This window comes from Manis javanica, chromosome 8 (assembly GCF_040802235.1).
Source record: "Manis javanica isolate MJ-LG chromosome 8, MJ_LKY, whole genome shotgun sequence".
Lineage (NCBI taxonomy): Eukaryota > Metazoa > Chordata > Mammalia > Pholidota > Manidae > Manis > Manis javanica.
The window spans coordinates 42,375,297-42,389,186 of NC_133163.1; the positions used below are offsets into that span (position 1 = coordinate 42,375,297).

The 13,890-nt window shown below is 39.3% G+C and overlaps 1 protein-coding gene across 1 annotated transcript in view; it reads left to right on the forward strand.

Moving 5' to 3' along the window:
• SLC35F4 (solute carrier family 35 member F4) overlaps positions 1-13,571 on the forward strand; it is a 199,862-nt gene extending 186,291 nt beyond the window's left edge. Inside the window, exons 5-8 of the mRNA XM_017650841.3 lie at positions 7,300-7,425; positions 9,299-9,491; positions 10,761-10,850; positions 13,145-13,571. Coding sequence (XP_017506330.1) covers positions 7,300-7,425; positions 9,299-9,491; positions 10,761-10,850; positions 13,145-13,386 — 651 coding nt within the window. The 3' untranslated portion in view covers positions 13,387-13,571. The remainder of the gene's footprint in view (positions 1-7,299; positions 7,426-9,298; positions 9,492-10,760; positions 10,851-13,144) is intronic.
• Positions 13,572-13,890: the final 319 nt, after the last annotated feature.

Consider the following 13,890-nt stretch of genomic DNA (forward strand, 5'->3'; position numbering starts at 1 on the left):
CCCCAGAAATGGATTTAATTAATACTGGTGTAAGCAGATAAGATTATCAAATAGTAATTAAAGTCACTGGTAATGGCACAATACTGCTAAAAGTGGCTATATATCTAGTGACTAATCTGGAAGTGGAACTAAAAACAACAACTTGTACTTTTGGGTACAAATCCGTAATTGAAGTGCGTTAAATTTCCACCAATCACTTCAGTTCTGAATTTATTCCCTTCAGAAGTAACATGGTCTTTAAAAATGGGGTTTTGTGTACTGATATTCCATATTAGATTGATTGAAAGCCACACAGATTCAAGGAGCCAGATCTCATTCATGTAATCTGGCAGGCCACCATGATGAAAACATTGAGGAAATAATTATTTAGGAACAGGTCTAAATGAAAAGCCTTTTCCCAGAGGATAAACATCTCACAATTATTGTTCTCTGATGAAAGACATGTCCAAGATTGGATTTGGAATATATTTTGCTATCAAAATATGGCTTTTGTTGCAGTGATCTCAGGGTGCTCACCCAACTAAATGCTGAAATTAATGTCTGTATTAGAGAGTCTATGATAGCCAGAAAAAAATTTTAATAGCAAATTAGCACATTCTAGTGGTTTCTTGGGAGCTGCTGATGTTTGACATGAACAAGCAGTAGAAAGCTCTGGCAGAAGACGGGATAAGAAACTCTGAATCAGTGCACGAACTATTAGAATTTATCCAGATGTGATATCACATTCTCTGCCAGCTAATCTTAGATTTGGCACCCAGAAGGCTTAACACCATGTTTTCTATATGGAGCATTGGTGCTGGCTTTGCATCATCAGGTACCCTGGCAAGTTTGTGAGAGCAGGGGCCTTCCCTGCATCGCTCACTGCTCCATTCAGGAGGGGCTACAGAACATGCCCGAGGCATGCCCGAGGCAAAAGGAAAATGCAAGGCCCCCATCAAGAAAATTCGTAACAATTTCAAGATGGTGAGAACAGAGCATTAAACAAAGGGTAGGCCCTTTCTAATCATGGGGCCCATGCGTCTGCACAGGTTGCATGCCCATGAAGCCAGCTCTAGCCTATCTCTAATACCTACAGTAATGCAGGGACCAAGTAGGGGCTCAGACATTTGAGGGGACAGTGAGTGAACCTGTGCTTATGAGATCTTTCCCTTTTTTGTCTGTTACCACCATGGATAACTCATAAGAATTTGGAGGGGGAAAGAGAAATTTAGGAGCTTTTCTGACCTTTCAATGGCATCAGAATACCTAGAAGAATCAATACATTCACTATGAGTTTTACCAGTGAGAAAATCAATTGTATAAGAGCGAATTAATACATTTACCCATGGGACCTACTGAGGCAAGAGGTCATATAAAAGAGATTTGATGTTTATTTGAGGTCTTTTAGGGAAAAACACTCAGCTGTGTAATTTATATTTAAATCACAGATTTAGGAAACCTGACTAGAGGCTGCAAACCATTGGCATTTTTAAATTGGCATCTGTAGTGGATCGAATGGTGGCCCCCAAATAAGGTATTCACATTCTAATCCCCAGAATCTGTGAATGTGATCTTATTTGGAAAAATGGTTTTTGCAACAGACATAATTAACTTAGGGCTTTTGCAAAGAGGAGATCTCTTGGATTATCTGGCTGGCCCCTAAATCCAATCATAATAAGTATCCTTGTAAGAGATACACACAGGATAGTAACACAGAAGTGAGAGAGACAATGTGACCACAGAGGCAGATTGGAGCAATGTGGCCACAAGCCCAGGGAAGCTGGGGCCAGAAGCTGGAAGAGACAAGGAGTGTATTCTCTTTTAGAGCTGTCAGCGGGAGCATGGCCCTGCCAGATGTTGAACTTCTGGCCTCCAGAACTGAGAGAGAATAAATTTCTATTGTTTTTAGTTACCAAGTTTGTGCTAATTTGTTACAGCAGCCTTGGGAAACTAAGACAGCATCTGTAAGTATTTAGAAAATGTTAAGTAGACAGTAAGTGCCTGTTAATAGCATATACACAAAGTAAGACATCATAGATGGCAAAACGGTAAGCACCAATGTCAAGCCTGCTGGGAGAAGTGAGATATTTTTCTTTTTAAATGATGGGAAGTGCTTTACTTCTCACTGTGCAACATTAGGAAGTGTTTAATGCCGTGTTTGAGAAGAATGTCAAGGTGTAATTTTAATGATGTCCATAATCGGGCCATATATGAGCAGCACCAAGACATATTCAGCATTTTGCTTCTTGACAGTATCAGCAATTCTTTTCCCCCTGAGGCATATTGAGAACATGTATAATTAGGTCATTTGAGAAATTAAAGGAGGGCGAAGAGAATACTGACAACATAAATGCAGCTTTTGTTGCCTACATCCACAGATAATCTAAAGCGGAGGCTGTAGATGCCATCCCACTTGGACTACACCTTTTTTTTTTTAATCATTCAAGGGGTGCTGTCAGTCATCAGATTTCAATTTGTATTTCTGACTCATTCTGAGATTCCAGTAGTATAGAAACAGATCAGTTTTGTAATTCTCATTTGCTTGATCTGTTTTATCTATTATAAATAACTTAATATTTTGTTTCCTTGGATTATTGATGGAATTACAAATAGAAAGGAAATCTGTTTTACATTTAGTTTCTATTATGAAATCTTTTTAACCAATTTGCTGGTAAACTTTGGTGTGTCAAAAAACCCTTTCATGAGCTTATAGCTGATCATCCCATGGAAGTTAGTAAACTTTTTTAAAAGATTTTTTTAATTGCAAAAATGTTGGTAAGTCAGAATCCAGCTTTTGCAGCTTCGAAGATGGGTGTTTTCCTATTTCCAAATCCTGTCTTATTTAACTAGAGTTCTTAAATTCATGAAAACCAGAGAAACCACATTAACTAAAGAAAAGTTCCTTCTCAAAGAAAATGAGCTACTGCCTGGGGATTTTCTTCTCTGTTACTGGTATCTATTTCACTCCAGTGAAAAGTAAATATCAGACTAGAAAGTTAAAATTCTTTCCTTAAGATATTGTCCCTCCCATTTTTAATACTATCAATTGAAATTTTTCTTTCATTTGCAAATTCCCTTGAACTTAACAAAGAAAATTGGTGGGTAGTGAATGTTTCAGCAGACCCCAACTGTCTTAGCAGATTTAGGATGTGAATTCATGTCCCTTCAGTTTGGCCTCTCCATATTTTCTAGCTGTAATTGGGTTCATATGCAGCTCACTTCTCAAACTAAGGCTTTTTTGGAGACTTCTAAGATCCATCGAGGATGAACTACAGTATGTCAGTTCGACCAAATCTTTGATTGCTTAAACTGCACTTTCCTGAATTCTAACTGAGCTCCAGAGAGCTCTAAATCAGGACACTGCAGCTGAACTGCTACTGATTTGTTGAGAACAAGGATGACGGTCAGAGCAGGTCTCATTGGCTGATGTATTAATGTGTATCCCACCTTCAGCCACTGACCATTAGTTTTGAACTCGAGTATATCCCTGCCCTCAGTGTATCTCTGAGGCCCTCCATTGCAGAGGCCGCTGAAGAGCCAAGGAACCTCCTCCATGCTCCACATGGCTTCAGAAATAGAGTCAGCCATGTGGCAAATTAAGGAAAGCTACTTTGGTTACACTTAGAGAAGCAATTAAAGGTTCATCTCAATACCCTGAACCCTAGAAGAGCTGAGATTGTTATGAGTAACTCTGGAAACCATTTGTTGATGGGAAGCCCAGTGAAGGTAATGAGGCCTGTAAACCCTCACTGAGAGCCAAAGAATGCTGGGCCCTGTGGTTTTTGAGGGCCTGAGCCAAAGGGAAAGAATGGATACAAGAAGATACAAGAAAATAGCCCCCAAACAGATGCTTTTCTAGCCTTTATCTGTACAAACTAATTCTTTGAGAGGTGAAAGAACCCACCATTCATGCAGGGTCACAGGTGGTAGAGAGGGCAGTGAGAGCCCCAAACATTTCCCTTTAAAGCCTCTTTGGGCTTTAGGAATAGGCTCAACCTCAGGGTCCCCTCCGACTGGCCCCAAAAGTTGATACGCAGGCTCTCAGGGGGCTGAGCCTTCAGAGGAATGGAGCAGGGAGGTGATGCTGCTCAAGCGGCTTGCTGGCACAGTGGGCTAAATAACTGCTCTTTCTCAGATACCCAGGTGGACACACCATGATGTGAGAGGACCGAGAGGTTTACAAAGTTAACAGAGGCATTGGCAGGTTTGGTTACCAGCATTCTCATGCAAATAAGATTCAGTTAATGGTAGTTGTGGGGTTTCTGTCTCATGCAGACACCCCTGGTTGGTTATGGGGCTGGAACTGGATCAGGTTCTGAGGAGAGCCACGCATTTCCCAAGCAAAGCAAGTGGCTCCATGTGATGGTGCATCTGCAACAGAAGAGCTCCTCATACGGCTGCTAACGTGCTCAGAAGCATTTCTGTGATTGGCACCATGTGGGTGTGCACACATGAGCACCTTGGGCACAATATATAAGGCACTGGCTTCCTCCAGGCACATTTCCAATGTCCTGAGCCTGAGAAGAGTCATTTTTATGGTTTTTTGTCATTGGGAAGAACATACTATTAATCCTTCCTTGATGACTGATGAATTCTGAAAATGTGCATGGTTCAGATCTGTGCTTAGGTTATTTGTTCTCTGGAAATTTGAAAAGCATTTACTCTGCAGTTAACCAGTGGTGCCAAGCAGAGCTATGCGTGGCTCATCCCAATAACCACTCCAAATGAGCCTTCCACCGAACATTTTCCTGAATTTTCAGATGAGCTGAGCTCCCTTCCCTTAGTTCCAACTGCACAGATATGAAACAGATTGAAAATTTCTTAAAACGTGGCCAGAGAGAATTTGTTCTATACGATAGTTGAGAAATTTAAATTAAAATGTGGAGAATAATTTAACTTATCTTTCCCCCCAGGAAACCTTGTAACCTATATATTACTGTTCATACCATAGAAAATAATTTTTCTGACATCTCAGATATTCAGATTTTCGTGCTTTTAGAATTTAACTAACAGCATTGTCTGGCCCCCTGAAGTGAAAAATGCTTCTCTCCAAGAAGGCAATTGAAAGAGACACTGGTATAATTGATATGTCAATTTAAGTGGACCAGGCTAGTATTTTCACAAGCACTGGAATATAAAATGTAACAGATCTTTAAAAGGCTCATGATGTTTATAATTTTGAATTGTTATAAAATTATGTAATCTTTGTCCATATCCAATTCCTATCTTGAGAAAACTTATAATAGAAATATCATGCATATATATTTTTACTAATGGCTGACCCAGAAAAAGAAGAGTTCCCAACTGGGGTCATATCTTAGGGGTGATATTATTAAATCTTCAGCAACTTCCAGCATTTTTGTTTTTTGCATTTTTTTTATATGTGCTGTTTGCTTTCATAATTCCCTAAACTCAGAATTATATATCATACATAATTGCCTAAACCCAGATATTACATATTATAGAATAATCTTAATAATTTTAAATATGAACCAGCATATCATGCTAAATTTCATTAAGATGAGCACTGTGTTCTATTAACTGTCTTGAAAAAAACACTTGTTTATTTGACCAAGAAAATACAAGTGATGTTTAGCCAAAAGAAACCAAATATTAATTCAAATTTATTATCTTACAAGTTATGTCTTATTAGGGCCATCTATTTGTACACCTGAATACTTTAGTCCTTAAACATTATTTATACACAAAAGCAAACCAGAAAATGCCAGTGTCTGATGTGCCTCCCCATTTCTCTACAATCAGCCCAAATCCCTGGCTGAACTATAAATCCCCAAATCAAAGAAAATGATAACCCTCACAGAAATTCCAGGTCTTGATAACTCTTTCACCATGTTTATTTATGAGTCTATTACTTCTTGTATGGAAAACTTCCCTGACACCTCATGGCATGTGTATTAAATTCTATTCCCTGTAGTTCAAGGAGTAGCCTAACTAGAACACATGCCTGGCAGCTTTAGAGAATATGATATTCACTCAGCAAGAGAAACACCTCCCATCAAGCAGCCTCCCAGAAAACGCTTTATGAAGACAGTTTTTCACTGCCGACAGGTCAGCGTCTGTTCTCAACTACTCCTGCTGTTTTTCATAAAAGATGTTTTAGTATGGAGCCAGTTCTGAGACCGGCTGTGCACTTGCTCTTGGTGATCATTAACAAAAGAATTGCTTTGGCAGCATCTAAATAATATGTGTCATCATTATCATACTTTGCACTGACCTGAAGGAAGTCTACAGTTACATTTTGAAGATCTACATTTCGTTGCAATAAACAATTGACTAATAATGTTTGGAAAGGTGAAAAAAATCACATGTTGAAAAGCTATTTACAGAGGGTTTGATTTACTTGGGAATGAATACTCAGAACTGAAGCTTAATAAAATTAGTCATGTAGTAAACATTTCTCACAAAGTTTCATCTTGATTTTAAAGTTAGTGAGACTATTTCACAAGGGAATGACATTTTGTCCTCTTTTCCAGGATTGTTATTTCACAGTTTACTACAGTTTTGAAATGTTTTCCAGTACAACCAGTTCAAGATAATTAAAGAAACAGATGCAAACGCTCATTTCATTAAGGACATGGATTCCTGTTTTGAATATACCAAGGGTCATATCCATTTATAGTAAACCATTATGAATTTAATCAAATTATGAATATTTCACTTTATGCAGTTAATGCTCTAGAATAATTTAGTGAAATTATCTTTCTGTGGTTTAATTTGCATGTAAACAAACAAACAAAAAAAACTGGCCTCCATTTGACATTCCAAGTGTCAGTACAAACTCAGCTCACTCCTTATTAATTAAGAAAGATCATTCACTTTCTTTTTTTAACCTGTGACTTAAACTTTGTCTCTTAGCTGCATCAATGTCCCTCTAGTCAAGTCCTGGTTATATGGAGATCTTCAGAAACATACATTGATCTAAGGAGCTGATTAAAATGTATATTCTGAATTGTTTGAAGAAAAAGATTACATCTATAGATTTCATCTATAGATGAAAATACTTAGAAGCTATTTCCTATTAAATGTATTTCACTAATATGGTTATTAATCTCTAGAAAGTTGAGCAAAAAAGTTAAACTAAAATTACTAGCTCTTAATTAGAATGTGAACGCTCTGATAGTCTCTGCCTGCATACTGATTTCTTGTTAATACTGACCTTTCCTACATTTAAACAGTGATGTACAAGAGGCAAGTGGGTTTGAGAAGGCATTTAGCAACTCTCATGAAGACTTCAATTGCTTGCTCTGAGATATGGAGGCATCTATTTTTTTTTTAATTTCTTTGCATTCTATCCGACAGATAGTTGCTGCAATAATGGCAATCACTGGCATTGTCATGATGGCGTATGCAGATAATTTCCACACTGATTCCATCATAGGGGTGGCATTTGCAGTAGGCTCAGCCTCTACATCTGCACTATATAAGGTATGTTGTGCACTTTTTTTGTAGTCAACTGTCATTTGTACCTCAGACTTCAATATTAAAGTAAGGAAGGATGAAGAAAATCTGAGCTAGAAGAAAGATGGTTTAAATAGTAATATTGAGTACTCATTTATTGATAATACCAAGTACTTGCTACATGCTGGGCACTTGCCAGAAATTTTCACCTTTCTGAGGCATAGGTACTTACCCATTTTTCAGATGAGAAAACTGAGGCTTTAAAAGATTTAGTAACTTGCCTATGGTCATATAGCAGGGAAGTGATAGAGCCAAGATTTAAACTTGCCAGCCAACCTCAAAGCCAGTTTCTATGCCTCTGCCCTTCCCAAATTATGGACCAGATATAGCAGTGGCTATGTGACTGGGGTGAGAAAGACCTCTCCTCTCTTTATGTGTCTTTAATTGCATACTTTGGGTCATTCTTTTAACTCCAATGAGGCTTCAAAGATAATAAACAAGCTGTCCCCTGAGAGTTTCCTGTTTGCTACACATTAACCCTGTACCACAGAAGTATCTGTGGCTCACAGAATGAAGGGCTCTTTTCCTCTCCCAGGATACTCAGTCCCCACTGTGTACTCAGCGCTCTTCCTCCACTGGAGCTGCCTGTCATCATTGAGCATTCTAGTGAGTCTTTGCCTCCAGTGAAGACTAAGACAGCAGGTCTAAAATGTTATCCCCCAAAGCTCTGCTGTTCAGAGACAACTTTCTGGAGTAGCCAACAAACTGCTCTACTTTACTTCTCCTGGTGTTTCAATCAGAAAATTCTCTCTGAAAGGCAGTGATGCCCTTTGCGCCCCTCTGGATGCCTGTTCTGATTATTCTCCAGCACAGCAGCTCAGAGGACACTGAGTCTATTTCCATATCAACATTTCCTGGTCCACTGATTCTGTGACTAGCTTGACAAGTATTCACTCAATTGCCATTAGTGTCTAACTTGCCCCAAATGGAGACTCTACTGAGATGTTGGGTAGGACCAAAGAACAGCATGTGCTCAAGTTCTCTTGATTAAATCTCTCCGGAAAAAATATAAGTTCAGCTGAAAATTAAATGCAATCTCCAGAATGGCTATGTGACTGGGGTGGCTGTCTTACAGAAAGAATTCTCCTGACCATGTTACAGACACACCCATTCTAAAAATGATAATATTTCATATGTGCACCATAAAAAAGACCTGCTCTATGCTACATTGTCCAAGGATTAATATAGGAAACAGAGGGGTTAAAAAGCCAAGAAATCTGGGTCACAGAGACCTGGCCCCCACCCCCAGCCTGATGTGTAACTGGAGGCTAGCCACTCACACCTCCTTGCCATCTTTCTCTGTACACAGATTTATATCCAGAAAAAAATATATATTTTAATCTGGAGAATAAACACAGTATTTGTGAAAATATTTAAGCTCAGAGAGAAAAGTGCTTATAAATCCAAGGTGTCATTATTCTTTCTCTCAACAACATAATGACAGACTTTCTCTGTCCAATTTAGTTTTTAGTGTCTGTCAAAATTAGGGTCAAATGAATCCCATGCTTGAAGGGAAGAATCGATGGCACCTCAATCCTAGAAGATTATTCTGGGCTTGTTTGCACTCTTATTTATCACTCACTCCATACCCAGAGCTGATGGTGGTGTTTAACCCGAGCCGCTTTCAGCACTGGAAAGCATTCATTCTGTGGCATTTGTGGTTGCATATGAAGGCTGTAGGGCATTTTAATTTCTTATCTCAGCAGCCGGTTTAGTGTCACAGAGATGGTGGGGTAATAAGGAATAAAGGATAAACTCAGGGCTTGTTAGTTCACCATGCTGGACTTGCCTTTCTGATCCAGCAAAGTCTGTGTGGCTAAAGAGTTTTTTCCCATTCTAGGTGTTGTTTAAGATGTTTCTTGGAAGTGCTAACTTTGGTGAAGCAGCACACTTTGTCTCTACATTGGGATTCTTCAATTTAATCTTCATCTCCTTCACCCCAGTCATCCTGTATTTCACCAAGGTGGAGCACTGGTCCTCATTTGCAGCCCTGCCGTGGGGCTATCTCTGTGGGATGGCAGGGCTGTGGCTGGGTAAGAGGCCCCACAGTTTGCGTTCCAGTCCCTGTGTCACTCAACCTTCCCTTTAATAGTTAAATTATCATAATAGGATTATTCCCTTGGGTATCTCTGTTCTCTTTTTCCCAAACATACCTAAGGTTGGTCAATGGTTAGGAGGTTCTTTGCAGGGCATGGCTTGATTCGATCACAGCTATCCACTGGTATGCCTCCCATGGGCTATAGGGTGAGCTGGAGGCCCAGGCCTCTCTGACCACCCCTGGTCCTCATCCATTCTTTATGATGCACTGTACTGTGTTGTTGCACTCCATGCATGGCACGTTGTGTCAGGAAGAGGGAGAAAGTGGATAATGCACTCACAGAGCTCAAAGTGGATCAAAATGGCTGGAACACTGAGTGTAGGAGGAATGGGGAGGGAGAAAGTGATGACATTCAGGAGAGAAACAGGTTATGAAGGGCCTGGAAAGCCATGTGGAAAAAGATGGATTTAGAAGCTTAATAGCTTTATACTTAATAAGCTTTAAACAGGGAGGTGATAGGCTCATATCTCCAACCTCTAAGATAAATATTGGATTGAAATCTATTAAAATAATACTATGTTATTTATAATTGTTTTTCTTTTTGAAAACGTAGTTCTGACCATTTTTGTAGGGGGTAGATAATTAATTTAACTAATATTCTATTTAACTAAAAAGGACCAAAGATATTAATTAAAAGGTATCAACTATATGTTCCATTGGTTCCATGGACCTGCCTTTAGGTTATCTGTGCACCAATCAGGACGTAGAAAAGGTCCCAGGGGATCACTGAACTGCACTGAACACATCTTTGTTTGTCCATGATGCTCACCACGAGAGAGGGAATGAAACAGCTTAGGCCATCCTTGAATGGCTCTTCCCATTAGAGGAGGCAGTAACACTGCAGGTTTCTAGTGCTCCAGGAATATGGCCTACTAGAGTAAAGCAACAAAGGGAGAAAGCCCCAAACTTTAGTCTCTTGCTCAGAACCTCTGGCTGGCCCCAATCTACCTTTATAGTGCCGACAAGCAAATTGATTATTTTGCCTCTTTGCACTTGCTCTGTACACCCTTTCCCAACCTCTAGGGTGGCAAAGGAGAAAAAAGGAATATGACCACTTCAGGTGGGACATGCATGCATCCATCTCCAACATGGGGGATTAATTGACGAACGGTACAAACAGTTAGAAGACATGTTTACCAAAGACATTGATTCTTTTATTTTAAGAAAGAAAGGGCCTGGCTTATCAACTCCCTCTACTTTACAGCCTTCAACATCCTGGTGAATGTCGGTGTGGTGCTGACGTACCCAATCTTAATCTCCATTGGGACAGTGCTCAGCGTTCCTGGAAATGCAGGTACTGGTCTGACTTCACATGTGCAAAATAAGTCTCCTGCTTGCATTTGTTTTACACCCTGAGTTGTCTTTCTGAGCAATTGTGAATTGTGTCTCTTGCCTGGGAAGATGTTTTTAAATATCATGAAGGTGACAAACAGCAGAATAACTATGCAGTAGATTTTAAATTTGCAGCTATAAACACTGTTTTTACTTCGTTGTGCTCTTAGAATTAAATACCAAATGTATCATTTGGGTTTCATGTAATCTCCCTGACAACCTAATTTTGTGGTATTTTTAGAGGAAATCCTATGGAAACAAAGGCATCCCAGCTCAGGACTCTCAAGTAAACGTCACTAATGAAAGTGTAGGAAACATACGGGGTGCTGGCTCCCCATCAGACTATCCATGGGGAGCCACCAAAGCTTCTCCTGGGGCAGAGCAGATGGTCCTCTGGAAGACATATAGGAAAAGGCAATTTGACTCCCTTCAGGGGCAAGAGGAGAAGCTATTTTTCCAGGATAATCTTTCTAGTGAAACCTGTCGGTGGAACAATTACTGAAAGTGGATTGTTGATGACAATACAGTCCTTCTAACTTAAAAATCCTGTATTTCCAAGTCTCAGGTTATTATCTTTCTTTGCCCCAGGATAGTCAGCACATGTTTTTTGAGCATTTACTATGGGATCAGGATTGTAGAAAAGACAGGGGGAAAATGATGCTATTGTCCCCATCAGAAGCTTATGTTGAATTTGGAAAACAAGACCAACATACTTGAAATGACTTGGGACTCTACACAGTAATTTATTAATAAACACCACATTGTAGGGTACAGACTCCAAGGACTGTAAGATATTCAGAGGAAAGGAGTATCAGGGAGGAGTGGAGTTATCAAGGAAACTCATTCATTCATCCATGGATTCATACATTTAGCAAATAATTCTGCTAATACTGATGATAGATCCTGAATAAGACACAGCTGTCAGGACCACGCAGTATAGAGAAGGAGAAAAAAGGAATTGAGTAATTACAATGTAGAGAGAGAATTGTTTTGATAGAGGTACATACTGAATGCTCTGAGAGACACAGCAGAAGCAACCAGGTAGGCTTCCTGTAAGAAGCCTGAAGGGAGATCTGATGGCTGGATGATGCAGATATGAGGAAGAAGGCATTTTGTGCACATTCCTCTACTAGATACCTCAAAAAACTGAGAACAGGGACTGAAAAATATACTTGTACATGAATGCTCATAGCAACACTATTCTCAATGGCCGAAAAGTGGAAACACCCATATGTCCATCAGTAGATAAACTGATAAACAAATTGTGATACAACAATATATTATTCACCCAAAAAAAGGAATGAAGTACTAATACATGTTACAACATGACTGAATCTTGGAAACATTATGCTAAGTGCAAAAGAGCCCAGACACAAAAGGTCACTCACTGTGTGATTCCATTTGTATGAAATGTCCATGAAAGGTAAACCCACAGAAACAAACAGCAGGTCAGCAGCTGCCAGAGACCGGGGTGGGGTGGGGATGGCGGGTAGGGATAGGGGAGATAACTGCTTCATGGACATTGGGTTTTATTTCGAAGTGATACAGATGTTTTAGAACCAGACAGAGGTCCTGGTTGTACGACATTATGAATGTACAAGATGCCTCTAAATTCACTTAAAAATGGTTAGTTTTAATTTATATGAATTTCTCAATTAAAATTTTTAAAAAGAACAGCATGTGCATAAACCTAGACAATCATGAGCTTGGTTCACTTGAAAAATAAACAAAATCTCAATCATAATATAAATTAGCCATGAGGATGACAGTACAGCATAGAGAACATAGCCAATAGTTCTGTAACTGTCAATGTTGACAATTTTGACAGTAACTGTACTAGTTGGGGTGAGCATTTAATAATGTGTCAAGTCACTATGTTGTATCCTTGCACCCAGTATAATATTGCACATCAACTATACTTCAATAATAAATATATCCCCAAAAATCTTCAGTGGTCCAGTGATACCGAAGATGCATAAAGGGTTGCAGAGGAAAAGTTTTAAGAAATAAAACTGCAGAGGTAATTAAATCACATGGTATGAGCCTTGGAAGATAATTATGATTTAGAGAAAAAGAATGGCAAGCAAAAGAAGAAAACAATGTAAGTAAAGGTATGAAACAAGGGAAGACAAGCTCAAAAAACAAAAACAAGGGAGGCTTTTGGAAATCTCTAGAAGTCACTCTGCCATCAGGCATTTGTTTTCAAAGGACCTTAGAGACAGTCATAGACTGACTGACTTGGTTTTCCTTCCCTAGCTGTGGATCTCCTGAAGCAGGAGGTGATATTCAGTGTCGTCCGCCTGGCTGCTACCATCATCATCTGCATTGGGTTTCTGCTGATGCTACTGCCTGAGGAGTGGGATGAAATTACCCTGAGATTCATCAACAGTCTAAAGGAAAAGAAGGGTGAGGAGCATGTGGATGATATCACTGATTCCAGTGTACACCTGCGGGGCAGAAGCAGGGCCAACGGGACAGTGTCTATACCACTGGCTTAAAGAGGGACACATTTTGAATGCACGTGTATGTATATTCTGTGAATATAATAAACTTTTCTCACTACCTGTACACTCAATTAACTGAATTTGGAAAAGTCATATGTGAAATAACACCAACAATAAAAGTTTACATTTATATGCTTATCAAGGAACTGGTGTAAATAATCATAATAAAATTTTTTTATTAAAACATACTCATCTTTGTTCTAATTCTTCCATTGAAGGGTGGTGGACTTTCCCCCCTAGTTCACAAAATTTCCTGAAAGCATGAGATTCTATGAAATTGTGGGCCCGTCATGAACTTTTTTTCACCTGGAATGAGAGCTTTTCATTCAACCAGAGGAAGCTGCATAAAAGGAAAACACATGAAAAGGATACTCACTTTATACATATTTAAGGCAAGTAAGAGACTTAAAATTAAAAGCTGGAAAGTAATTAAATATCAGTAGAGCATCTTCTATGTGCAAGACCTACACTAGGGACAATGAAGATGTGGAGACACAG